The 27,646-nt window shown below is 37.5% G+C and overlaps 2 protein-coding genes across 6 annotated transcripts; both read left to right on the forward strand.

The window, feature by feature from the left end:
* The first annotated feature begins 1,835 nt into the window (after positions 1-1,835).
* Positions 1,836-9,615, forward strand: LOC148881045 (transcription factor LHW-like). Of its 5 annotated transcripts, none has more exons than XM_088963274.1 (14): positions 2,107-2,240; positions 2,640-3,076; positions 3,218-3,388; positions 3,525-3,626; positions 4,288-4,377; positions 4,643-4,751; positions 5,241-5,282; positions 5,470-5,529; positions 6,507-6,647; positions 6,843-8,138; positions 8,220-8,321; positions 8,446-8,595; positions 8,715-8,840; positions 8,973-9,615. In XM_088963274.1, the coding sequence occupies exons 4-14, from the start codon at positions 3,532-3,534 to the stop codon at positions 9,156-9,158; spliced, it is 2,397 nt and encodes a 798-aa protein (XP_088819400.1). In that variant the 5' UTR covers positions 2,107-2,240; positions 2,640-3,076; positions 3,218-3,388; positions 3,525-3,531; the 3' UTR covers positions 9,159-9,615. The 5 variants fall into 5 exon arrangements, with proteins under 5 accessions (XP_088819399.1, XP_088819402.1, XP_088819400.1 ...); XM_088963275.1 differs by lacking the exon at positions 2,107-2,240 and adding an exon at positions 2,389-2,524; XM_088963273.1 differs by having other exon boundaries at positions 1,836-3,076.
* A 116-nt stretch (positions 9,616-9,731) lies between these two features.
* Positions 9,732-27,414, forward strand: LOC148881046 (plant UBX domain-containing protein 10-like). The gene is made up of 4 exons (XM_088963278.1): positions 9,732-13,386; positions 24,627-24,797; positions 25,843-26,046; positions 26,904-27,414. The coding sequence occupies exons 1-4, from the start codon at positions 12,523-12,525 to the stop codon at positions 27,132-27,134; spliced, it is 1,470 nt and encodes a 489-aa protein (XP_088819404.1). The 5' UTR covers positions 9,732-12,522; the 3' UTR covers positions 27,135-27,414.
* The last annotated feature ends 232 nt before the right edge of the window (positions 27,415-27,646 follow it).

Below are 27,646 nucleotides of genomic sequence, written 5' to 3' on the forward strand. Positions count from 1 at the left end.
TCACCATGTATGAGATGTGTAGATTTGGATCATGTTGGAAGGAGTTAGAATTTTTTTTCTTGGTTGGGAAGAGATCTAAACTCCAATGATTTTGTTGTAAGCTTAATAAGGGATAGGGATGTACTATCAACAGAACACTTCCAACACTATCCCAAGAGGCCATTGCAGTCACACATTAAGAACACCTCCCTTTAGAATTTACATTCTTGCTCCTCAAATACCTCACAACATATCTCAACCATGTATTGGAAATATCTCCTAATGACAACTTTGAAAAAATATTCAATGCACATTAAAATGTATATGTGAGGCGCAGATGTGATCTCTTGTGTTGGTAACAGATGTGAACTCCTTAATAAGATTGCACCATAATCATGGCATGTGACACGACGACAATGACATGGGAAAAAAATAACTCAGGGCCACATGCAGCTGGTCGGGATCCTAAGAGAATTTTTGGGGAGACTTCTTTAGTACACATGTCATAAAGCAATACTGTCGTGTGGACCCTTGAGAGTGCCATTCAAGAATGGGAGGGCTCCAGAGCCGACCATGATCGATTTTCTCTGTCAATTTTTGATTAATTTTTAGATTACGTGCATATAGTTTGAGTTTAAATCCTGGGTTTTTTTTCCCCTTTTTTACACCTTGACTTATTTATTTGCAATAAATAAAATATAAATTAAAATGGTGTGATTCACCTGATATTCAAAAGAAGGGAGGTAGGAGGATTGTTTATTTGAGAGTGAGTTGGGAAGTAAGATGTAGTTCCAAATTTATATGAGTGATAATTGAGGTGAGAAAAATGGTTCAAAATTTGCATCAGTTTTTGAGATACAAAACATATACGGTGAATGAATGCAAATAAAGCAAAAAGTATAAATTTTATATCAGATACGAATACAATTATGGTTAACTATTAACAAGTAGATGCAAAATTTGTATTTATTTGGGATTTGCACTGCAACCAATTCATCCTTAATGCTCTTTCTCGTCACTCATGAAACCCTTCAAGTATAGCAAATTACTCTTCTATCAGTTAACTTACGAGATTTAAAAATCAATACACCCTTAATAATTAGGAGGATAAATTGCAAATAATTACCCTATATTTTGGGAGTAGTTTCACTTACGGGCATGAGCTTTCAAATGTGACACTTTAGTACTTAAACTTTTGACTTTTTTTTCATTATTCATAATTCTTTTATGTGTAGAGTCTCTACTTAGGGGATGTTCTTTTTTCGGATTTTGAAAGGGGGGAAAATAGGTCAATGGGAATTTGGTTTCCATCGACCAAGAATCTCATGTTCATTTTTCATATTTATGTGAGGATCAGAGAAAGTTTATTTTCCTAGGTATCACTTACTTAGGTAAATAACTTTCCCACTTAGGGGGAAAGTTGTTAACACTTGAATAGAACAAAAATACCCCTTTTAATAATGGATTTTAAGGTTAAAATGGTCATTACCTTATTTATTTAGGAAATAAAAAAAACATGGATAAATAACTTACTGAAAAGATCAGGTTGTACTTACTTTGTCACTTCTATAGTTTTAAAAATCAGGTCAGATTGGTTAGGCAATTGATTCCGTTTGACCTTAAAACTGCCTTTTAGCCAAAAACCATTGATTTAATCAGCAGCCTGCTGAAATGGTCAGACTATTAACCCATCGGCCCGGACAACAGTTTTTGCCTGTTTTTATTTTATTTTTTAAGTCAGAATGAACCATCTATTTGAACCAGACAATCTGACTGTTCAACGTGGAAATCTGTCCCAGAAAGGCTCCGTGTCCAGTCTGGTTTTTGAAACCTTGATCACCTTTCCGTGTCCGGTCGGATTTTTAAAACCTTGATCATCTTTGATGTGTTAAGGTGGAAATAGATCAATAGTGTAACAAAAAAAAACTACCTGTACCATTTTGCAATTTACCGAAATTATCATTAATTCAGAAATTGAGTAAGCTTAGAAACCGAGAAAGGGAATGAAGCTGATTAGCTAATCGAGTCCCTGTTTCCGGATTCCCACAAATAATCAATCATATATGCCATATATGTTTCATGTTTGATCCTTACAGCACCATCACTGCATGTGCATGCATGGCCTCCATCGGCATTCCATTTATATATTCTATTATTTTGTAGAGTGTGTCCTCCTCCTTTAATTCAATTCATTCATTGACTCCCAAACCCCGTTTATCCTCTCTCCATTAGTATCTCTTCTCTATCAAACAAATTATACAGTGAGTAGTAACGTCTTATCTGAAGAAGCCACCCGATTTGGGAAGAACAACCTATACAATAACTATAAGAAATTAAGAAATGGTTGTTGGGAGAAGGGATTGTGTCATTTCGGGAATATAATGTTTGTCATCGATTGAACTATCTATCTATATATAATATGTGAATTTTAAGATGACAGACCTAAATGGCACTTGCAGCTTTTGCTGCGGAAAGCTATGAGATTCCTGTTAGCTCCATCTCTGCATGTTTTTGCTTGCTCTGCCTAAATCCCAAATTCATAGACGCAAGTCTAGTGACGACAAACTAAACACTCTTTTTTTTTTCAGAACAGTTGGAGAAGTAGTGGAGTACAAGGCTCCTCAATCAAACTCAGTGCCACTTTTATTTCTTTTTTGCAGGTATCCCATGCTCCTCGTCCTCGATCGCCCAGCAAGCAACAGAACAGAACACACGCGCCCGCACAAGTTTGCAGCAGAAGTGTCAAAACTGAAAACGATATTACCTGATTGTGATGGAGTTGCAGGTTCACATTGCAGAGCAACAGATCACAGATGGATGGATCTTATTCTTATATATAGATTATGCGCAAATATTATTTAGTAGAACAAATTGAGTACTATTTAAACGCCCCTTCTCTCTCTCTCTCTGCCTGATGAATAGCTGAAGTGAATAGTGAGAGCTCAAAACCACCACTTTGTTGGACAGTTGCAATTTGCAAGTACTATTTCAAAAGGAAGAAAATACCACTTCTTGCGTTCTTCAACTCCAGAATCTCTGTTTCACTGCTCTTCATTGCTGTTTACTCGTTTTAGAAGCTCTGCGAATACAAAAGGAGGTAAAGAATATCTTCTTCTTCTTCTCGTGTCGCAAAAGCTCCTGCGTTTTCAGCTCCGTAAACCGAGCTCCATGAAAAAAGACAGAAAAAAAAAAGGTTTTGACTTCGGTGCATAGTAATAATGCCCTGAACCACTTTCAGGAGTGAAGAGTCCCAGCAGCGAACTTTTATGTTCCAGTTCTGAACACGAAAGCCGTTTTCTTTTACTCCAATCGGCTCTCTAATTCTTCCTCCATGGTTGAAATGTAAATTGGAAAACAGCTCGTTCATATACCCTACAATGTGAAGAACCACTGTTGTTGAAATCCACAGGTTTGTTTCCTGCATTTCTTATTCTGGAGAAAAAGAAGCAGATTTTTAACTGTCTGCTGATGGTTGTTGAAATCCACAGAATTGTTACGTGAACTCTATTTATCCATCCATCTGATTTGTGTGGTTCTTGAAGCAGACAAAAGATGAGTTCCTTGCTTAAAGAGGAGCTTAAAGCTCTCTGTTGCAGCAATAGATGGTCTTATGGGGTCTTCTGGCGCATCAATCACCCAAATTCCATGTAATCCTAGTCACATTTATGTTTTGTCTCTTAATATTATTTCCTCCCTCTCTGGGATTCATGTGATAAATGCTATTCTGATTAATTGTTTTATTTTGGCACTTGGGATCTCTGGTTTCTTATTTTGTGCTTTTCATTTTTTTTCGTTTTCTTCTGATTATTACCATGAACTGCTTATTTTATGCTTTTTTTTTTTTTGTTTTCTTCTGTATTTTATTTCTTTCCCGTTTTTTCTTAACTTGGTTTGCCATAGTATGAAACTGCCTTTTCAGGCAAGAAGGGTTGAGAAGAGCAGTTAAGTGCTATATAGGATTTCCGTTATAAAAACTCAACGTCGTCAAACTTCAAGTTTTTAGGGGAATAATTGTCTGTTATCTAGTCCTGTCTGATTTTTTTTTCCATCTTTCGCCTTGTTGAGAATGCAATGGCCTCCTTTTACCGATGGAGTTCCAGAAATAGCTGATAATTTCAGTTTATTACACAATAACGTTTGATAGAAATAAGAGAGAAACAGAAATGGATTTGAGTTGGAATTTCACAAAATTCCTTGTGAACATTCTCTTAAATTTCTGTTTCTCTCTTATTTTCTATCAAACCAAACACTGCCTTAGGTATATGCGGATCTCTTGTTTACTGAGCCTAGTTGATGTTACCTTGCTAGGTTGTTGACTGCAGAAGATGTCTACTTCGAAGAATATATTGGGGTGGTAGTTGACAGGATGCTTCAACAAGTACACATGCTGGGACAAGGGTATTTTTGTTATCACATATATACATACATACATATATATATATATATATATATATATATATATATATATATATTCAGTTAATTAGGCTTTAAATTTGTATTTCGGGATGTCTTCATTTACAGGATCAAAATTCTCTGACACCAACCTGCCAACTAAACCAATTTTCCTTTCCTATAAAGATGATAATTTTGAAAGCCTTAGGCAAGTCATGAGCACGAGGCAGGGTGCTGACAAAGCTAATCTTGTTTTTCTTTTCCCTTTTAGAATCATTGGAGAAGCTGCTTTTACTGGGAAGAACAGATGGTTGTTCTCAGACACCTACTATAGAGAATATTGTCCCCCAGAATCTGTTGACAACCAAAATGCATTCCAGGTATTGCTAGATGTTAAATATGGTGCTCAACCGTCACTATTTTTCTCTTCAGTATTCTGGTGATCTATGTTTATATAATTTTTAAGTTTCAAATTTGACTTAGTCATTACTGATTTAGTAATCTCTTCCATGTAAACTTTGGGGTATTTTCATTATTGTATTATAAAGTTATATGTGTTCTACAGATATTTGTCGTTCTTCTTTTTTTATCTTTTACTAGTTAAAGGAACATTCATTGTACATGTATCAACAACAGAGAAAATATTTGTTAGCTTTTTTATACAGCTTGCCATAAAAGATATTGGCAGTCACATTGATGTGGATTGTGAGGCTGCTTGCAAGTTTCAAAATTACATACTCTAAAGATAATTTTCTCCAAATCTATTTTGGATGAAAATAAACTTTTTGGTGTTGGTACTTGTTGAACTGCAAGCCCTGTTCCTTCCTATGAATGAATTACAAGGTTAACTCCTTGATACTTTTCTACAGGACAATACAGACTTTCATCATCAATTTTCTTCTGGAGTGAAGGTATATCCCTGTTTCTTTTGTATTCATGCACAGGTAGAAACATATTAGCTCTTATATTGAAGTAATTAAGTTTTATTATGACTCAAATCATTTTATTCCCCATAATCACTTCATAGTGAATTTGTCATCATTTTCTCATTTCAAGTCTTTAAGGAATGCCCACTGACCATTTGGGTCCTTTTTGCAGACAATTGTGGTAATTGCAGTAACACCACAGGGTGTTTTGCAGTTTGGATCCATGGAGAAGGTTAGTAATAAAAAGGGATGAATTATTGAGAAATTAATAATAGAAAAGGATACACTTTCATGGTTTTCTAGCCATAGCATTTCTAAAATTATTTATTGCCTTGACCAACCTGTTCAAGTGAATTCCAATTGCAAAGATTGCAATGTGGTTTAATGATAACTGATTAGTAATTGCTGACTACAGCTATGCCTATCTTGTGGGCTGAGGTTTCAGTGTTGATCTTTAATATTTTGGGAGCATATTGTTTATCCCTTTACAACTGTGAAAATTACATCCAAATTTCATTGCAAACCATGGAATTATCAGCTTACTTTTTGGAGGGTCTACAATTAGTGATTGACACATTACTTATCTAGCATGAATGAACTGTCTTTTCCTCTTCTTCTTTTTTTTTTTTTTAAATAAATCTGTCATTTATTCATTCATTGGAGCCTAGATGTCTTGTGCTTGATTTATAGTTTGCACAAATATCTTAGAATGAACAATATTTAAGGTACTATAATTGATTAGTCACAAACTTGTTAGACTTGCCAGATGATTTTTGCTATGATAAGTGGATAGAAAAATCAACTTTGGCTTCTCTTTGTTCTTGTGGTTATAGGTGGAACCAAGGGGCTCTGTGATAATGACTGAAGTGGCTGAACTAAATGATTTATTGATTTTTATTTTAGTGGATAAAATAATCCTGCAACTCGACTAAGTTCTGTCCCAACTAGGATTACATGAATCCTGTTCCACCATTCTACTCTATTCAGTGTGGTAAAGAAAATATTTAAATGACAAAATACTTGAGGGTACAGCAGTCAATCCAACTTCAGCTTCAACCATTAAGGAGCTCACAACCTCTTTAACAACTTGTTCATTAAAAGACAGAGCAACAAGTCATTCAGTTCAGCCACTTCATCTATTTCAAACTTCCCCTATTTGATGTGAACTGCCACGATTCATTGTTTACTGTAATGATTTTGCTTTGGTAGGTTCAGGAGAGTTCAGAATTTGTGGATCATGCACAAAACTTGTTTGGCCAGATTGAAAATCGTAATGGAATTGTCCTGTCAGGAGATGTATTGACATCTTTGAACAGTGAAATTAGTCATCAAAGTGGATCATTTGCATCAGTAAGTTTTGCCTGGAATTTCCTTTTCCATTTCTGACAACATCAAATCCATGCATAATGATAGCTGAAAAGAGCTAACACGTAAAGCTGATCTTCATTGATTTTCTCTCAATATTCCCCTTTTACTTTGGAGTTGCACAGTAGCAGCACAACTCCCTTTATTAGCAACTCATTTCATCACAAGGTTGAACTCCAGATGGCAGGTCTTGAAGCTCAGGCTTTATTGCAGTCTACTTGCAATTCTACTAGCAATTCTATTGCCAAAAACACCACTATGAGCACTTGGAATGGAGAGAGTTTGACTAAGACTTTGATTGAGCAACGACTTCTCACCGGAATGGGGATACATGGTTCTTCAAATATGCCTTCTGTATACCTAAAGAACCTTGTACCTTGCAGAAATGCATTTCAAAATTTTCAAGGGGATCCCGACACAGGATTGCTTCAGGTCAACAGACCTATTGTATATGGCTCAGGGAAGCTGGTAGACTTACCCCATGCAAGTGAAGTTGAACTTTCAAAAACATCAACTAGTTTTCCCTCTTTCCCAGGGGATTCTTTTCCTTCCAATGCTACAAAAGTTCTCTCTAAACCCAATCCAGGAAATAGTACTCCCCAGTGGGATTCCCCACCATTTGAGCAGGTCAACGGTGAATTGGCTGCAAAATTGAATGAAAATCTGTCACAATCTCCCGGGCTTGTTTCAGTATCATCTGGTTTCACTCAAAGTGATGTTTTCAACAGCATCTCAGAAAACCACGTGGATACATCTGTAAACAATCCTATCAATGATACTATAAATTCTCCTGCTGCAGTTTGTGAATGGAAAGAAGGTTCTCCTAATGTTCCAATGCAAGTGCCCATTGTCAGCAAAATTTTTGATAGTTCAGGATTGGATTTTGGGTACTTCCAGGGGCAAGAATGTTGGGATGATATTTTAGTGCCACTAGGAAGGAGTAATAACTCAAGCTTGAGCACATTTTTCTCTGGATGCATTCCAGAGTTGGATGTTGGCTCCATTAATGATTGTAAGAAAGGCTTGTTGTCAGAGTTTGGACTCAAACAGATATTGAATGATGCTTGTGATTCTAACTCTGTTGTCAGGACTGCTTTGGAAGATCAGTTGTCCACATCTACAGTAACAAGAACAGGGAGTACCTCACAGTATGGTAATCAAGTTCAGTTGGCAGGTCTTTCTTACTTGGGTAGGTGTTTGGATGCGATGGTGCCTGGATCTACCCTGGAGAAGATAGCAATGCATAGAACTCAGGAAGAGGTTATCTCAAAATCTCAGGCAGTTTCCTGGGTTGATGACAGTTACAATATTCACACTGAGAGTGTTGTCAGCCAGCATAAGAGACCTGGAGAACCAGCAAAAGTCATCAGGAAAAGAGATCAGCCTGGGGAAAGTACTCGACCAAGGCCAAAAGACCGTCAGCAGATCCAGGATCGAGTGAAAGAACTCAGAGAAATTGTCCCAAATGGTGCAAAGGTACTTGTTTTCAGATCTTGAAGTTTGTATGCTGACTGTTGCATGAATGATTAATTTTGTTATACTGATCTAATGTAACAGTGTAGCATTGATGCTTTGTTGGATCGTACCATCAAACACATGCTTTTCTTGCAAAGTGTGACTAAGTATGCAAATAAGCTTAAACAAGTCAATGATCCCAAGGTAACAAATTTGTTTGTTCGATTCTCTTGAACGTTATATTAAAAACTTTAGATAAGGGTCTCAGGTGTTTTATTAATCATTGCATCTCAGTGATATTTTATATTCAAGTTTTGTGTTGGTGCAGATGATTGGAGAGGAAAATGGTGTAGTTCTGAGAGACAACTCATGTGGCAGTGATGGTGGTGCTACTTGGGCATTTGAAGTTGGGGGTCAAACTATGGTCTTCCCAATTACAGTTGAGGACCTCAATCCCCCTGACCAGATGCTTGTAGAGGTAAAACAAAAATGTCATACATTATTGCAGAGGCTTTACTACCAACAAGTTATCTCATGGTGTGAATGTCCAATCTCTAATCAATTTAGTTCCCTCATTCCTTGTTTTATTTGTTACAGATGCTCTGTGAAGAACAAGGTTTCTTTCTTGAGATAGCAGATATAATTCAGGGATTTGGCTTGACTATCTTGAAGGGATTAATGGAAGTTCAGGAGGACAAAATATGGGCACGATTTGTTGTTGAGGTAAAACTTAATTGACAAATAAAAATAAAATAAGACAGAAAAGGACCTAATTTAATTCAAAAGATACCATATTGTGCTCTTCTTTGAAAAGTTCTCTACTCAATCAGGAAACTGATAGCCGGTCTCTTACAGGCAAACAGGGATTTAACCAGAATGGATATATTTCTCTTTCTTGTTGAGTTTTTACAACAAATGACTAGTGGGATTGGTCCGAATAACGAGTCTAATAAGGCCGTTGATACTGGAGCTCCACTATTTATCAATTGCCAGCAAGCTCCCATGCCTCTTCGAATCAGATTGGCTGACAGAATGCAGTAATTATAAGAACACATCATCGTTCAGAAATGCTTTGAGCAGTCATGCATTTAGTGCCCTCCACAACTGGTACTCTGTTATTTGATCTTGAAGATCCACCATCATGCAGAAAGTGGTGAGATGTACATAGGAATTCTATTTCTTATCGTGTTCAAAGCAGGTGGTGGAGATGAGGGTTGAATGGGGATGTGCATGTTGCATTGGGGGATGATTTCTATTCAAGGAAGGGATGATGCACTGTTTTTTGAACATTGTCCCTCCTCGGGCAGGAGATGGAATGTCAAATGGTTCTTTCTCCTCTCTCTCTCTCTCTCTCTCTCTCTCTCTCTCTCTCTCTCTCTCTACTTGCTAGTCAGGCCGTTGGGCTGTTGGCCACTCTATTTAGTTACTTGTTCCTAATTCCTATTCATGGTAATTACTACTTACGATGATTTTATATCAAGGTTGGACTCTAAATCAAGATATGGTTTTATAACCATGGTGACTAAAACCAGACAAGCTTAACCATTACATAGCGGCTTTGACTGCTATCTTCTTCTCTAGAGCATTTGGTCATGCACTCATGCCCCTACCTAAGAACTTGAGCTTGTACCATCTCACTAGATCTTATTTTAATCATTTGGTTTGTAGTTTTTGTTGGGATTTAATCTCGATTTTTGGTGTTTAATTGATTGGTTACATAGTTGTATACTTTCACTTTTATCTTTAAAATTAATAGTTCTCTAAAAAATTTGATTTTTTTAAATTAAAATTCTTATTACCTTGTCTCACATTAGAAAATTATAAATATTTTCTTGAATTTATTAATGAAAATTTACTTTTGTATCTTAGTAGAGTTGTTTTATACGCGCATTTTATTTGCACTAGTATAAATGCATGGGAGTGCAAACGTAAACAAAATACAAATTATTATTTAATTTTTTTTGGATTTTACTTTATTCTTTTTGATGTCTTAATTACTTAATTTGTAGTGTAATCAAACAAAATAAGCTAAAATTTGAAACAAAAATAGGTGAGAATTTACATTCAAATCATTTGCACTGCCATGATTTTGCATCAGTGCAAATTTATTTGCATTGCAATCAAACACAGTCATTAATAGGTTTGTGGTGGCAGCAGTCTCGACCAAATGCATTAAGCTTTTCCTTCTTTCATCACGCTTAAGGGCATACCCAAGATTTCTCCATTTTCTTCTCTGGGTCCAGCCGTCCAGGGGCTTTATTTTTTATTTTTATTTTTCTACCAAAAGGGATTTATTTTATTTAGTGTAATCAATAACGTTGATAGTTACTTGATGGAACGATTTTTCACTGTTGTCTATAGATTATGGATAATGGTGTTGTCAGGCTTAATCTGGTAAAATGGCAAATTGAAAATTCGATTTCCAAGTCCAACCAAGCTCGATCGAACATATTATTATTACCTTTCGACCAATAAAATAAACTGTACTGTTTGGTTTTCTCTGCATCATTGGCCTTGTCCAATTTTATGGGCTCACCTGCACGAATCCAGTGCCTCCATTATGCTTTATCTAGGTGGTGTTGTTCTGCTAATGACTGAGCCAGATGGCAAATGTTTTTGTATAAGAGGTTCAGGAATAACAATCCAAGATACTCTTTGCTCTTCTTGTCCATTCAGAGTTGCGTAAGATCCATAATTTCCAATTTCCTACCCACTTCTGCTGCATTTGCTCGTCTTCATTTCACATGGCCAGACCATTTCTCCTTTACCTCTGATCCTTGTGTATTCATGTTTAAATTATATTGGATATTGGATTTGGATATCTCTGACTCTGTTTATGCGTAATGATCAAATTGCTTCATCTTGAGCTCTTGACGCTAAAGCAAAAATACTTTAATTTTGAAATTAACATAATTACTCATTTTCCTACAGGCTATAGGCATTATTGTAAATTAATGATCATAATTCATAAAGTATATATCTATTACCGGTCTTTCAGTTTGACAGGTGGATCTATTTCTATCCTAGGCTGCTTCTCAGTTTTCTTTCTTATACAGCATACAACTCTTAGTTTCCATTGTCACATACCTATCATCTCTCTATTTATTTGGCTTTTTGCATATTAAACATGTTATTGTTATTAAGGATTAAAGTATCGGTATAGAATATTGTATTAAAAAACTCGTATACGGATATGGACACAGGTACATTTTAGAAATACATAAATACAGATGAAAGATATAGAAATGCTTGGATACAATAGAGAAATGCATACAAATCACATGAATATGTTGTAAATGCCGGGAGGACTATGGAAGATGTACATATCATACAATAATTATCACTTTATTTCAGTTATTATAATTTTCAATTTTTATTATTTTTGGGAATATTTTTTATTTAGTATTTTCATATAAATAATCTCTATTTTTTAAAATAATAAAAATATCTTTATTTTTAACATACAATTTTTATTTTACATATAATTTTAAAATAAAACATATAAATCATTTAAGTGGATAAAATAAATTATTTTTATAGTTTTCAGTTTCTATTAAAATGTTGGGGAAAATGAACTCGTAAATTATTTAGTTCAGTTTTTATAATTATAATTTTTATTAAATTTTTTTGAGAAAATTTATTTATTTAGAATTTTTATGTAAATAATGTATAAATCATTTAGGATAAATAAAATAAATTAATTTTGTAACTTTCAATTCTTATTAATTTTTTAAATTAAATCTTAAATCAATATTTGAATATACCATCAAATTAGGGTCTGATATGCTTTTATATCAATGAATATCAAGTCATATTCACTGATACATCATACAATACAATAACATATATATGCATGACGAGAAAGACAAACATAAAATTTTATTCTATCAATACTTATGGAATGAAGGATAAAAAAATAATTATATATGCAGGACTAAAAAGATACGTATAGAATTTTATCGTATCAAATAGGTAAGGGAACGTCCGATAAGAAAAGAAAAGCAAACCCGATTCGGATTCGGGTAAACGGATACATGTTATTGAAAAAAAGTCGGGGGCCTGGGGCAATCACATTTCCTTTCCCTGTCAATGTCTCTCTCTCTCTCTCAAACATACACATTTCATTCATTTCGATAAAATAATAAACCAAAGCAACGGAGAAAAGAAGAACAACGTTCAAACTGGATTTGGAGCAGGGAGAGATACGACGGCGAGTCATCATCTCCCCCGAGTCTCTCCGACTTCCAATTTCAATTTCGTCTACGAAACATTACTTGTCAAGTGTCAAGGAAGAAGACCAAAATCCCTGTCTGGTTTTGGATTTGGGCTCTTTAACTCCACCGACAGAAAACCCTAGTCCTTCGTCTTCGATCTCCCCCTGCACCTTCCAGGGAAATAGGCAGAGATGGGGGATTTCGTCGATAAATTAGCTTATTTTCAAGCAATTACTGGCATTGAAGATCCCGATTTATGCACGGAGATGCTCGCTGCTCATGGTTGGGATCTCGAACTCGCGATCTCCGCCTTCACCGCCTCCAATTCCATTCCTTCCGACAACCCAAATGGCAACCATACTAATAACGACACCACCACTAGTCCCTCCAACGACCACAGCAACGCCGGTAGCAGAGGTCAATCAAATTCCAATACGTGGGAAGGCGTCGAACGATCCGAATTGGCTCGGCAAGAGTCACATTCGGTTGCAGATGTCGCCCCCGCCGCTTCTCCCGGTTTGGCTTGGAAGCTCATCACTCTACCCTTTTCCGTCATTTCTGGCAGTTTGAGCTTGATTTCTGGCGCCATCGGCCTTGGTGTCTGGGTTGCCGGCGGCGTTCTTTCTCACTCCCTTGGCTTGCTGGGCTGGGGTTCATCCCGTAATGGTGATGCATCCTCTCCTCTGGTTTCCCTCTCGGCTGCCGCTTCCGAGGCTTTGGATTTTGTAGCCGCCTTTGAGAGGAATTACGGAACGACTCATCCCAATTTTGTCACCGAGGGCTTCATGGATGCCTTGCAGCGTTCCCGCCAGGCATTCAAGCTGTTGTTTGTGTATTTGCACTCACCAGATCACCCTGATACACCATCGTTTTGTGAGCAAAGTTTGTGCTCTGAACTTGTGGCATCCTTTATTAATGAGAATTTTGTATCGTGGGGTGGGAGTATCCGAGCGAGCGAGGGTTTTAAGATGAGTAACAGCTTGAAGGCTTCCAGATTCCCGTTTTGTGCAGTGGTTATGGCCGCTTCAAATCAGAGGATTGCATTACTTCAGCAGGTACCGGTGCTTGCATCCTAATTTCCTTTTTCTTTTCTTTACAATTTTTTTTAACGCTATGATTGCAAAGTTATTTCATCGGAAAGCTTAACTATATACAGATTAGTGTGGAATGTGAGAGGCCTCGGAAATGGGAATAAAAGAAGAGTAATAAAAAACATGTTGAAAAAAGAGAAGCCAGATGTATTGCTCAAGATGCAAAATTGTCAGACAGACAGGAGGTGGATTAGGAATATATGGAGTTAAAGGAACATTAATTGGGTTTTCTACCAAGGTGGGTGAAATTATCACTTTGTGGAAAGACGATGTTTTTGAATGCACTGAGCTGCTTGTGGGGCAATTCTCGTTGTCCGTGAAGATAAAAGGAAAAGAGGATGGTTTGGGTTTTGACCAATGTATATGTGCCCAGTACGTATATCGTTTTGGGAAGAACTTGGTGATATAAGAGGTCTATGGGAGGGATCATTGCTTATTGGTGGTTATTTCAATGTGATTAGATTTACAAAAGATTCAAACAATCCCAATAACCCTATCTCCACCAGTATGAGGAACTTCAAATCTTCAACAACTTCATTAGTGAGTGTGGTTTAAAAGAAACTTCCTTATTGGATGCTAAGTTCACATGAACCAATTTTCAATCCCCTTCTATATGCTCAAAATCGGATAGAGGAGGACTGGCCTGGTGTTGAATGCGATGCTCTGCCTAGACCAATTTCAGATGATTGCCTCATAAGGATTTCTCGTGATTCCTTTAGTGGAGGACCAGGGACCTATACCTTTCTGGTTTGAAAATATGTGGTTGGATCACCTTGGTTTTTTGTAATTAGTAAGGCTTGGTGGGAGGAAGAGGTGCAAGCTAGTGGAAGGTTATTAAGCTTTTCTAGAAGCTCCAAACAGTAAAAGAAGGTGAGGAAGTTCTATCTGATTTGGATCAGTGTTTTAAAAGTTCGAGGTGCAAAGAAAAGGTGCAAGGGGCATTATGCGCCTGAGGTGCAAGGCAAGGCACATACCCTTTTTGAAGCAAGGCGCACAAAAAAGCAAAAAATAAAAATAAAAAGCCAAAACATTAAAAAAAATATTAAACTAATATTAATTAAAAATATAAGCTTAAATTTTAAAATAAATGTTTTGAAATAACCATTATCTCAAATTAAAATACATAAACATAAAACATATTCAAGCATGTAAAACTTTCAATCTATTTGTTTTCTCCCCAATTGCATTACTTCAAATAGATAATGTGATGTTAAACTAACATTATGCATTGTTGATTTTATGATCCACCTTTGTACCAAGCCCCTCGAGGCAAGCCCAAAAAGTCCATATTAGTGTCTTAATTTTTTTTTGATTTCTTTTGAAGGGCTACACAATCGGGGGGCAGGGGGTGATCCCAAGTCTCTGTACGACCAGTAGGAGACCTTACCAACCAGCTGGTTGGCACCTTGCATATAGGGATGGATTTGAGCCAAGCCGAGCTGAATACTTGGCTATTTGAGCTCGGCTCGCTTAAACTTGATTCGAGCTAGAGATTTGAGCTCGAGCTTGGCTTGGTTCAAAGCTTGCAAGTTTGAGCTCGGCTCGGCTCGAGCTTGACTGCAAGACAAGTTTTTTGTCTAAAAAATAAAAAGTATACATATAAAAATATTTTTTTATTTTACGTACAAAAATATAAGAATTATAAAAATTATTTATTATATATATTTATATGTATATGTACATGTATATATGTATGCATACAATAAAAAATTATTTATTTATTATACTAGGATTGCAAGCCTCACGAGCCGAGCTTCACTGGGCTCGAGCTCGGCTCCATTAGCAAATGAGTCTATATTATCAGTCTCGAGCTCGGCTTGAAGCTCGGTTTAAACCAAGCCGAGCCGAGCTCGAATAGCTCGTGAGAAGCTCGGCTCGTGGCCACCCCTACTTGCATATTAGGGTCTTAAATTCTTAACCCTATAAAAAGATTTTATAATTTTAATTGTCTTTTAAAAATATCTTTTATTAGGATAAATGAATGAGCAACATTAGCAGATTGGGGTTTTTCAAAGCTTTGGTGAGTGAGCAAAAGACATCCAGCCCATCCCAGATAGAGCCCCCAACCCCAGCTGTTTTTTTTTTTTTTTTTGATAAATGAATGGTAATTTATTCAGACATAATAAGATGATGATACAAAAACAGATGCCCGAGGAGAGGCACAAGCTGGTACCTCTCCTTACCAACAACAAAGTATTACATTGAGCTCAGAAAAAAAGATTGCAGAGCTGCCCAGAATAGAAGTTCCCTTGATATAGCTAACCCATCCGCTATGGCATTAGCTGTTCTACCCACCCACTGAGAATTGACAATCATGTTCCTTGAATACCACTTAACTTTTCTCATAATGTCCCTGTAACACCAAATAACTGAATCTGGATTCTTTAACCAACCCACAACAACTTTGGAATCTCCTTCAATAAGCAAATTCTGAACTCCTAACTGATCTGCAATCTGAATACCTTGTACCGCTGCTAGAAGTTCAGCTCTAATAGAGTCTCTTATACCCACGGAGCTAGAGAATAAAGCTAAGATATTGCTGTCTTTTTCTCTCAGCACCCCTCCTATTCCTGAAGGGCCTGGATTTCCTTGGCTGCTACCATCAAAATTCAGCTTAGTCCAGCCTTCAGGAGGAGGCACCCATACTGCTGGTACCCTGCTCTTCCTTGTACTACTACTAGCCACAACTCTCCAGTTCCTCCACATGTCATCAAATGAGAATATTTTAAAGGATTTCAAGGATCTGAGCCAATGGATTGTCCTGGTCAAAATGCAGTCCTTTACATTCTGAATATTTCTCTCATTCTCTTGGAAAATCCTCGCATTTCTTTCTTCCTGTCCATAGAGCTGCAGCTCTAATGCATCTTCACATTGTTTTACCAATCTTTGTGCCCCCATCCCCAGCTGTTGGGCATAGAAAAACAGAAAAAAATGTGCAAATTTTCAAAAGGCCCGTACCTGGGATGAAGTGCGAGGTACACCAAGCATGCACCTTTTGAAAGTGTTGTGCTTGGGACCTAGGTGAAATGCATACTCTAAAATGTGCCTGGGACCTAGACGAGGCACATTTTAAGGTATGCGCCTCATTGGTGTGCTTAGGAGCGCCTTTTAAATCACTGATTTTGATAGAAGAACTTGTTGAAACCTCAAGAAAGAGTTAGAAGAAATTATAGAAAGAGAGGAGGTTTGCTAGAGGCACAAAGCTAGATGCAAGTTGAACAAGGAAGGTGATGGCAATGCAAGATTTTTCCACTTTCAGGCAAACAGCATAGCGAAAAAGAAATTCATCTTGAAGTTGGAAGTAGTTATTTTGGATTCGTTTTCAGTTTGGGTTTCTTAGGAGAGTAGTCTAACAAGAGGATTCAGGATTGTGAACAGGGCCACCCTTTGCATGGCTAATGAGCTAATCTAAGGATTCCCCAAAAGGGCAGCCTGGATTGATCATATTGCCCCTCCCGAAAAGAGATTTTGAACATTAGATGTTAGACACAAGAAGTTAGAGTGATTCTGCTCGAATAGATATTTGCATCTTTGTAATTCTGTAGCATAGAGACATTATAATTGGTTTTTGGTGTAGGACAGGGAGGAGAAAATCCTATTAGGGCCTATGTGGTGGGAAAATAAGGGAAAGAAGGATCTAGAGAAATTTATAGACTCAACATAAGGGCTCAGATTTCCCTTTACAGAACTCCAATTTCAATTAGTAAACTAACTTAAAACCACTTATTGTTTTATAACTAAGATAGACCTAGAACTGATCCATAGAAACACTCATAGAAGGATTTCAACTCTAGCTTTTGGCCAGTGACCCTTTGCAGCATTTTGTTCAACTGATTGCAAATCTGTTCATGAGTTGTTATTAGAACTCAAAGAAGTTTTTTTTTTTTTTTTTTAATCAGTACCAATCAAAATTTTATTGAAACTTATAAATGGGATATACTAAGATACATACGGAGGTTTGTAGACTACCTTACATTAGGATCCCCTTGTAACCTCACTCAAAGAAGGATTCTAACGCTAGTTTTGGGTCAGTGACCCTTGTACCTTTCTATTCAACTAACTAACTGCAGATCTGTCGACTAGTTGTAAACTTCTCATGGATTTTCTCTAGTTTCTCTTTACCACTTATATTGGCCATTGATAATAAGTTGAACTATAACCTGCTTACTTGCATCTTTGGAATTGTTTGGAATTCTGCATCTTCACTGCTTATATTAGCCATTGGTAATAGAAGTATGGTAATCAGTTGAACTAATGGCCATTGGTTGGTGTGGCTTAGCTTTTGCAATGTTGAACTATAACCTGCATCTTCTGAATCTTTTGGAATTCCAGTAGGTAGTGAATTGTTAGTTTGCTAGTGAGCATGGATCTAATGTAACTTAAGTACTTAATATCTAGGTGGAAGTTTCACTTTGTTATAATAAATCTTGACTTATTTAAATGATCAATATATTTTCATTGACACACCATGAACCATTTTGAGCTAACTGGTCAAAACTATTACTTTCCCGTTCTATGGCTATAAGTTACTCCAAACTCCAAAGCAGTGGTTTTTTACTCTGACCTGATTCATGAGGAAGCCAACCATCAGTTAGTAAGAGGAAATTGTTATAGCAACATCATAAAACTTGTTCATCCATTATTCTATGGTTTTGATCAGTTGATCTGAAATGAATGTAAGATTTCCAGTTGTGAGTTGTAACACAATCTTCCATAGTGGCTAAATGTTTGGAGAAAATCATGACGGATTTCCTATGGGAACAAGGAGATTCTAAAAAAATCATCATTAACTGGGGTAGTGTCTATCAAAATAGGGGGGAGGGTGCTCTTGAATTAGATAAATTGAGATTGAGGAACACCTTGTTACTTGGGGAATGGTTGTGGGAATTTCCTCTAGATTTTCACACATTGCGGCTGCTGATAAAAAGCATCTATGGAGAACACTTTAATGGATGGGGCACTGGACACAACACTGGCATCATGAGCAACACTGGCATCATGAGCAACACTGGCTTCTGTCTTGGAAAGTGATTCATTTTCTTCTTGATTCTTTCCTAAAATTCATTATTCATCATATGATGGCTCCTTAGCTTTGTGGGATTTTAGGTTCAAAGAGGTCTTAAGGATCATGAAGATTGAAGTATTAGATGGTCTTGACTTGTTGAGTCCTTATATGGTTTATTTTTTGGATCCAATTGGGTTGATAAAAGTTAAATTGTGGATCAAGGTTCAAAGTATCAATACAATATGCTCAATGTCGGGTGTATCACATCATACCTTTGGGGTACCGATGCACTCATATCAATGGGTTTTGGGTTTTAGGCACTTTTTAAACCGCTGTTGACCTGGATGGTTGAACCGTTCAACCCGAAAGCTGGTCATTAACCCAATTCCGTTTACCTCCTAACCTGGAGTTATAAGAAAAATTGTTGAAAAATCAATAAACTGTTTATTTGGCTGTTTGAACCGTCAAATTGTTCGACCCAGACAACGGTTCGCAAGTTAAAAACGAATTCCCATCCATCCATACACTTAACACTCAATCACTTCCTCTCTCTGATAAAATACTGAAATGACAAATGACAAAAGATAAGAAAGTATGGTGAAAAATCCCACAACTCAAAATATGGTAAATCCATTGTTCATTTTACAACTTTTTAACTAATTTAAAGAGTTATTTATTCAAAGATCATACGATCAATTCTTTAAACTGTTGTGTCTTCGTGAAAACTGCTGCGTCATGTGTTGAATAAATGAATTGTTTATTGGGTTATTTTCAATTAGTCACATCAGCGCCCCACAATGCCCCACAACACATCCTGATCTTGTATTGGGAACATCTCCCGATGATGTCTCATCATCTTCCGTACTATCATCGGGAGATGTTCCCAATACAAGGTCGAGATGTGTTGTGGGGCATTGTGGGGCACTGATGTGAACTCGTTAGCAAGTTTAAACAAATTTTACTTTTTTTTTTCTTGTGACTTATATTATAAGCGTACTAGAGATAAATCCATTGTGCTTTTATTTATTTTTTATTTACATTTATTTTATCACAGGTTAATCCATTTGATCCAGACGGTCGAATCGCTAACCTATGACCCGGAAGGAAAATGGTTCCGTTTTTGGGTCGTTTTTTAAAACATTGGTTTTAGGTTGTTTTAGGCGGTTGCCCACCATGATGTCGATCACCTTGGTCAGTTTTACTATGCTCCTACATTAAGGCCCCTACCTCTAATACCAAAACCACAATTAAGTTCTGGTCAAAACAATTTAGTTGGGCCCGACCCTACTTTTTATTGGGAAGTGTTACATTAGCACTAGAGGCATAGACATACATTGTTTTGGCCATCCTTTTTCTCCTATAGGAAAAAGAGGGGAAAGGTCTCATGGAGATACACAAGTGCAACAATTGAGGGTGGGCCTTGGCGCAATGGTTGGGTTACTTCATTGTGAATTAGGTTACGTAGGGTTCAAATCTTGGAAATAGCCTTTGTATGTGTAGGGGTAAGGCTACGTACATCTGTCCCTCCCCAAACCCCACATTGGTGGGAGCCTCATGCACTAGGCATTGGGCTGCCCTTTTTTTACACAAGTGCAACAATTCTATCATGGACATCATGGGAAGAACAAAACAACAAAACCCTAACCAATCTCAATCAGTGGAAGATATAATAGGCTTGATAAGAATTAGAATCATTCATTGGGTCATGGGTAGAATTGTTCATGGGTCGGGTAGCTCGACAGGTTGGCAGGTGTCAACTGGATTGGATTTGGTCCAATCCGATCCAATCCAATGTGAGTCCATTATAAATGGATTGGGTCCAATCCAATCCAATGAATGTTTTGGACCAATTTGGACCGGTCCAATTCAATGTCTAGACTGTCCAATCTGTTTAAATTCATTTTGATTTAGACTGGTTTCTACCCAAACCTGGTCCATTGACACATATATTCTTATCTTATATCAATGGACCAGATATTGGTTTAATCCAACCCAATCCAATCCAATGTCTTGTTGGTCTGTCCAATCTGTTCAAATTGATCGGTCCATTGACACCCTTAGTTGTCATGGCCCGACCTGTTCTAAGTTGGGCTTGGACATGAATTTAGGCCTGCGGTTTCGGGCTCTATCTCAAAACACCAAGCCCAACTTTCTTTTGGGTTGAGCTCGGGCTTTTTGGCCCAAGCCCTAGCTTGACTTGATAATATATTATATAACAAAGAATATTATATATAATAAAAAATTTATGTAATATTTTTTTCTTTGTTCAATTGTTCCTCTTCTCTTTTTTCAAGTCATAGTGAGATCTTTAATTATTTTTGGCTTTTGAGGTCTTTTAGTATAAACAAAATAGTTTTTTATTGAATAAAAAAAGAAAAACCTTTTTCCCAATTTTCTGGCCAGGGTTTGGGCTTTATATGACGGGTAGGCTTGGGCTCAAGACCTAGGCCTGATGGTCGGGCCTCGCTCAGGCTCGGGCCTGAATGTGTTTTGTTAATACAGAGAAAGCCCGACTCAAACTTGACCCTTGAACAGGTCTAGTCATGGGTGAAGACTAGAAAGGAGTATTCATTTTTTCTATACTGGTGTTTTCCTTAGGGGTTGGTCCATAGTAGCTTTAATGTTCATGAGAAGGGGTAGGCACACTAGTGATAAAAAAGGGGGTAGGTACACACTAGTTTGGTCGCCCTTATTGTATAACACGTTAAAAAAAAAGGGGGTAGGTATACACTAGTTTGGTCACCCTTATCGTATAACATGTTAAAGCAACAAGCAGCTTGAAAATCCTTGACAGTCATGTTGGGGGGGGGGGAGGGTTGCTATCAGAAATCATGAAGGACATAACTTGGTGGCTCATTGAGGCCCAACAGGAGAAGGAAACTCAATTAAAGTGGAACTCATAGTGCTAATCCAAGGTAGGGGTGCCAACTTGGGTAGGCTCAAGTTTGGCCAGTGTTTTAAAAGCGTCAAGGGCAATTTGTGCCCAAGGCGCAAGGTGACGCGTGCACCTTTTTGAAGCAAGGTGCAAAAATACAAAAATGCCAAAAAAAAAGTCAAAAAATTCAAAAAATATTAAACAAAATATTATTAAAAAATATAAACTTTATTTTAAAATAATTGTTTTAGAAAACCTATTATCAAATTAAAATACATGAACGTAACATGTAAAGCATATTCAAATGAAAATTTAAAAATAAATAGACATATAAAACATTTTCAAGAATGTAAAACCCACAATCTCTTTTTTTCCTCAGGCTGCATTTGTTTGCGATACAAATGCCAAACTGGGGTTTTATCCAGTTCACGTTTGTGAGCGTGTGTTTGGCATACATAACTGCATCGATTAAGAGTGTAAAATTGTTTTTTCTGACAGCTTTATGTCGCTTCCAGAGTGCATTACTGCATCGATTTTTTAGATGCAAACTTGCTCTCTCTGACTCATGATGTAAATAGGGCATATGTTTGTGCTGTTGTTCGATCGAACGAAAATAGCCGTTCGAGTGAGAGGAGATCTGCTGCATTCTGCCCCCCACTCCCCACCCCACCCCAACCCCCAACGATAACTTTCTCACCCCATCTCCGGCCATGGCATGGTTGTTGCTGGTCGGAGATGGGGGTGAGATGTTCATCTCCTCTTGTGTTTTGATATGCACGGATTGGCCATAGATGTCGGTCATCTTCTGCACTAGTTCTTGAAAACATATATCTCTCTTCATGCCAATTATCCTAGTCTGACCTCCGACATATCTCAACATCCCATCACTTGGTCTCGGCAAAATCTTACCTCCGAAACTGCACAAAAACTTAACTTTCTTCCTCGACACCGATTCTTCGCCACCCTCATTGCTCGCTCGATTGGCCCCATTATCTCCAACCCGGTTTCCAACATTTGGAAATTCAGTATACCCAACAGGCACACCACCAGCGATGCCAATCAGCATAAGCGGACGAGAACACCAAGCCATCATCGGATTTGCAAACCCTAACCCCACATACCCAATACCGGGAACTGTCGCCGCATGATACAATTGTTGTCTAGACCTAGGACTGCCAACATCACGAGCCGAATTAGGGAGAAATCCCCCGGTGTTCCTCCTTGTCGCCAAACCAACGACATCACGTGGTTCTTCGACGACCATCCGAGCAACATCTAACTACCGGAGGCCTTTCTGGGTGGAGCTTTGATCAAACGCCATCAGCAACAACAATGAAAACGGTAGGCACCGATTAAATGTAAGCCAGATCGAGTCATTGAAGAAAGAAATGCAGTGTTTTGCGGCTCCTAGGCTGGAATAACACTAGAGTCCCAAGCTCCTAGCTTCCATTTATTTAACATTCAAAGAGAGAGAGAGAGAGAGAGAGAGAGAGAGCACCGGATTGATTGATCAAAGTGGAAGGAAGAAGAATAAGAAGAAGAAAGAGAGAAGAAGAGGAGTTCCGAAATGGAGCGCACGATCCTCTTATCATGTGATCTTGGTTAGAATGGAAGGTCCAGATTTCATCGAAGCTGGTCTGATGGTTATTTGACCGAAAGTTCAACACAGTGGAGAGTAGGTAGTTAGAGCATTTACGTTTGCTCTCATAGATTGCATCGATGTCAACCAAATGTCAGCAAATTTGTACGCACATTTACCTCAACTCCAAACAAACGAGAAGAGTACAAAAAACGGACTAAGCTGTGAACCAACTTTGCATTCATGAACCAGGATGAAGGCAAATATGCAGGATACGTATTTGTGTTTGCATTGGAAACAAACACAGTCTCAGTTGCATTACTTCAAGTAGCTAATGTGATCTAAAACATATTGCATTCCTGATTCTACGAGCTGCCTTTGTACCAAGCCCCTTGAAGCAAGCCCAAACAAGTCCATGTTAGGGTCTTAAAGTCTCGATTAAGAATTTAAGACCCAAACATGGACTTGTTTGTGCTTGCCTCGAGGGGCGTGGTCAGGGGTTTGGGGACGGAGCCCCGGGCCCAACTGCTAGGTTCAAAAAAAGCAAAAAAGCGTAAAAATTTAAAAAGGCGCACCAGGCATGCGCCTTTTGAAACCGCTGCGTCTAGGACCTAGGTGAGGCGCATACACTAAAATGCACCTCGCCCGTGTGCCTAGGTGCACCTTTTAAATCACTGGGTTCAGCTTTTGTCAAAATTTGAATGGGCCCAGCCAAATCCTGAGAAAGAAGCAGTGTAAAATGTTAGCATGGACCAACCCGAGTTGCACCCCTAGTTGAAGAATTAAGACTGGTCAATTCAATGGCAACAGAAATCTGATTGTGGAAGGAAACTCAAAATCAGTCATTAGCTGGCTGAAGAGAAACTGCAGGGAAGGGAGTTCATAGACAATAATTGATGTAGGGGGCATATCCTTTTGAATGAGACAAGGTACTGCTTGTATGTCTGATTTTGTGTGGAGCTGTTGGAGAGAGTAGCAATGGGCTAGCTCTATAATGTAATATCTGTATATTTGTTATTGAAAATATTTTGAAGAAATCTCCATACAAGATACTTAACTCAATAATTTAGTTGATTATTTTGAGTACGACCATTCAGGGTTTGACATAAATGGCCAGTTTGTGCAAAAAATGCCAAAGATTTGTCTGTATCAAGTCTAACCCTTCCAAGATTTCAGATGGCTGGACCAAACCAACATTGGATAATGGCCTTTTTAGTTGTCCCACTTAAGTGTCGTCCAAATCCTGATTTAAAGACATTGTATGGGTTGTAAAAAGAGCTTAAATAACTGGTCCATTATTTTATTAAATGGCCTGAATCATATGGGCCTTTAGTTCAGCCCAACTATTTAGCACCTTAGGGTATAATAAGTACTTTTGGTAGTGTGTGTTCCCATCTGTAAAACTCAAGAACCACAGAAGTAAAATTTTTTATTCTAACCATATTATTAGTAATTAAGAAATTTTGTTACTGATAATAAAATGCAGCTTCTGCTGTAGATTTCAAGAAGATATTAAAGGGTATTTTAATCAGTAGATTGTATTAAATTGAACATCATTGCTTTGATTACCAAAAGTTCTCTTTAAATGTAATAATTTTCAAAGTTTATTGTACTATTTTGCTAATTGCATGTGTGTTTCATCTCCTGATTGATACCTGCAATGTGAATATATATCTCTCGTTTTTCTATTTATATGGTCATTGAAACTGAATCTTCTTATATCCCTACCTGACTCGTGATCACAGATCGAGGGTCCAAGGTCTCCTGAACAAATGCTCACAATCCTTCAGAGAGTAGTTGAAGAGAGTGCGCCTGTTCTTGTAGCAGCCAGGCTTGAAGCAGAAGAGAGGAGGAATAACATGCGTTTGAGGGAGGAGCAAGATGCTGCTTACAGGGCTGCACTTGAAGCTGATCAGGTATGTTACTTTACTTTTCTGGTTTTTATTTGCTGTCTTATATCATCTGACTGGTTGTCAGGGTTGACACTGTTCTTATTTTAATGGAAACATAAAAGCAAAGTTATCAAGGCATATAGGTGACAGTAGAGTACGTAGTCACCTAGGCAATAGAATTTTATGAAGATAAAACTAAATCATAGGTTAGTTCCCTAATTTTATGTACCAATCAACATGCATATAAATTGAAAAAGTAGAAATTCTCTTTACAAGCAACTTTAATTTTTCTCTCAAGGTATAGCAATGTTTTATCTAAAGGACAATGCTATTTTAAATCAATTAATTTTAAATTTTCAGACATAGCACTGACATAAGAAGTATTTAATAGAGCAATTGCATGCCTAATTTTTTAGCAACTACATAAGGCTATACTTTTATACTAATAAAAATTTAGGGCCTATTTGATTTGTGGGAGTAGGGGTCTGGAATTGGAATCCAAATTGCCCATTCCATTCCAGCTGTTTGATTGAGCAGAATGGAATTCTGATTCCCATTCCTGGTGGAATGGCATTCCTCCATTTGAGGGAATGGCCATTCTGGCCTCACCACTTTGAGAATAAGAATCTTACTCCAGTTGGCCAGAAAAAACAGACAGGTGACTTTAAAAAGGATAAAACTCTTTATAGTTCTCTTCTTTTTTCTTTTCTTGAAATCCTTTGATCTTGCATGTTTTAATGGTAAAATCCTTGAACAAAGCATGGATGGTGTATGATATATGGTAAGACGTTAGCACACACAGTAATGATGGCCACCTAGTGATTTCTGTTACCTAAACAAGCACCTTTTTTTAATATATAAACCAGTGTGTTTAAGCGAGGCACTCAACTCAACCAAAGGTGTCATGTCATCTAGGCATCCACTAGGTGATGCCTTGACAATTATGCATGACAAGTAGAAATGGTGCTTTCACATGGACCATGAATCTGTGATTATATCTATATTAGGACCCTATGCAATTTTGAAACTTATTTTTCTGTTTCTGAAATTTGCTTTTCTGCTGTGTTAGGCTAGGGAACGCCAGAGAAAAGAAGAGCAAGAGCGGTTAGAGAGAGAAGCTGCTGAGGCTGAGAGAAAGCGTAAGGAGGAAGAGGAAGCACGGGAAAGAGCAGCTCGTGAGGCTGCTGAGAGAGAAGCTGCACTAATTAGAAGGCGCCAGGAGAAAGCTATGTCATTGGGTGTTGAACCTGAAAAAGGACCTAATGTCACACAAGTAACGCTTCTCAATTTGAATTATTATTGTTGTTGTTGTTGTTACCATCATCATCATCATCATTATTATTATTATTAGGTTTCAGCCAAAGTTCAAGTTTTGTGCTTGTTTACAAAATGAGGTTTTTCTGCCAATTGCATTCTTTAATACTGCTCATGTGGAGAAGTTGCTTAAAAAATGTTGTGCCTTTGAGAATTAGCTTTCTTTTAGCTTTTAAGGCGTGTGAACATTCGTTTGAGAAAATATAAAAGTTTTTTATGCTTTATGACCTGTATCTATGTTCAAAAAAGGCATATAAATGTGTGTGGGTTCATTTAAATAAAAAGGTTTTTTTAATATTTCAAGCATCATGTAGTTTTCCAGTGCTTCTGGACATTTTCTTTTCCTTTTTTTTTTTTGGTTATTCGTTGGTGATGAACTAGTCTTTGCATTCTAGTGTACTGTCTTCAGAGATCGTGAATTTACTGACATAAAAACGTGTAGTCTTGTTTGTCATCCGGATTGATTTATCTGCTGCTGTTGGAGATGAGGCTTTTATTTGGGCTTAGCTATGGTACAAAAAAATGTTTTATGTGTTGCTATATCCATAATGAGGAGAGATGAAGAGGATTCAGCTTAGTAGAGCTGAGCTAGATGGAGATCAGTGATAATGTTTTGCAGCCACAAGGTTCCAGACTTCTTTTTTGTTCATGACAAATGAACCGTTAATTTATTGTTTGTATTATTTTGTTGCACTTCTTTAATCTATTCCTACTTTGTGCTTTGCTAATGGTTCAGACTTTATACATTTGGGTTCCAACTACTGGGAGATAATTCTGTGCTTTGCTAATTTAGGTGTTTTGTTTCCCTTTGGACAGGTTCTTGTAAGATTTCCGACTGGAGAACGCAAGGAAAGGAGATTCCATAATACAGATACAATCCAGTCCCTCTATGATTATGTTGATTCTTTGGATTGCCTGAATGCAGAGAAGTACAGCCTGGTCTCCAACTTTCCGAGGGTTGTCTATGGCCCAGAGAAGCACTCTTTGTCATTGAACGAAGCAGGATTGCATCCTCAGGCTAGCCTTTTTGTAGAAGTGGACTCATGAGGGCTATTTGTGGTCAGTAGCCTGAGATGGGACAGTGGAAAACCAGTTTGTATTCTGTATTTTGTCACCTTAACATAGAAGTTGTATAATTTGGATGCTAAAGCTTTCTTTCAAGCAGATCGAATCAAACAAATGACCTTTGCTTTGAGGGGCTGTTGGGTCTGACGTGAGGTCTAGAACCTTCTTGACTGTTAAAAAGATAACTCGCACTTGCATTCTGTTGGTGACTGATTTACATAATTATTTAGATAAAATGAAGGCTGAAGAAAGTAATTCGTCAGTTGCGGGAATTATGTTAACTATTTTGTTGGGATTGTTTCTCCAAATGGTTCAGCCTCGTGGTCCTCCTCATCTAATCTAAGATTAGGTCCAAGTTGAAAGGTAAAGAGAGTTCCGATTCTTCCCTTTACGTAGAAAACGCTTTTAAAAGAGGTGAAATTATGGGTTTTTGGAAGATTTTATCCTTTCCTGCCCTTGGTTTGTGGAAACAAAAACCCGTTATCACATCATGT

Source organism: Nelumbo lutea, chromosome 1, assembly GCF_056320005.1.
Source record: "Nelumbo lutea isolate HS-2025 chromosome 1, American lotus-T2T, whole genome shotgun sequence".
Lineage (NCBI taxonomy): Eukaryota > Viridiplantae > Streptophyta > Magnoliopsida > Proteales > Nelumbonaceae > Nelumbo > Nelumbo lutea.

Bases quoted from the DNA above. Each gene is read 5' to 3' on its own strand.
- LOC148881045 (XM_088963273.1), top strand. From the start codon at position 3,532: ATGAGTTCCTTGCTTAAAGAGGAGCTTAAAGCTCTCTGTTGCAGCAAT. The intron at 4,378-4,642 runs GTATTTTTGTTA...TTTCCCTTTTAG, and splicing joins GTACACATGCTGGGACAAGG to AATCATTGGAGAAGCTGCTT. The intron at 5,530-6,506 runs GTTAGTAATAAA...TTGCTTTGGTAG, and splicing joins AGTTTGGATCCATGGAGAAG to GTTCAGGAGAGTTCAGAATT.
- LOC148881046 (XM_088963278.1), top strand. From the start codon at position 12,523: ATGGGGGATTTCGTCGATAAATTAGCTTATTTTCAAGCAATTACTGGC. The intron at 24,798-25,842 runs GTATGTTACTTT...CTGCTGTGTTAG, and splicing joins CTGCACTTGAAGCTGATCAG to GCTAGGGAACGCCAGAGAAA. The intron at 26,047-26,903 runs GTAACGCTTCTC...CCCTTTGGACAG, and splicing joins AAGGACCTAATGTCACACAA to GTTCTTGTAAGATTTCCGAC.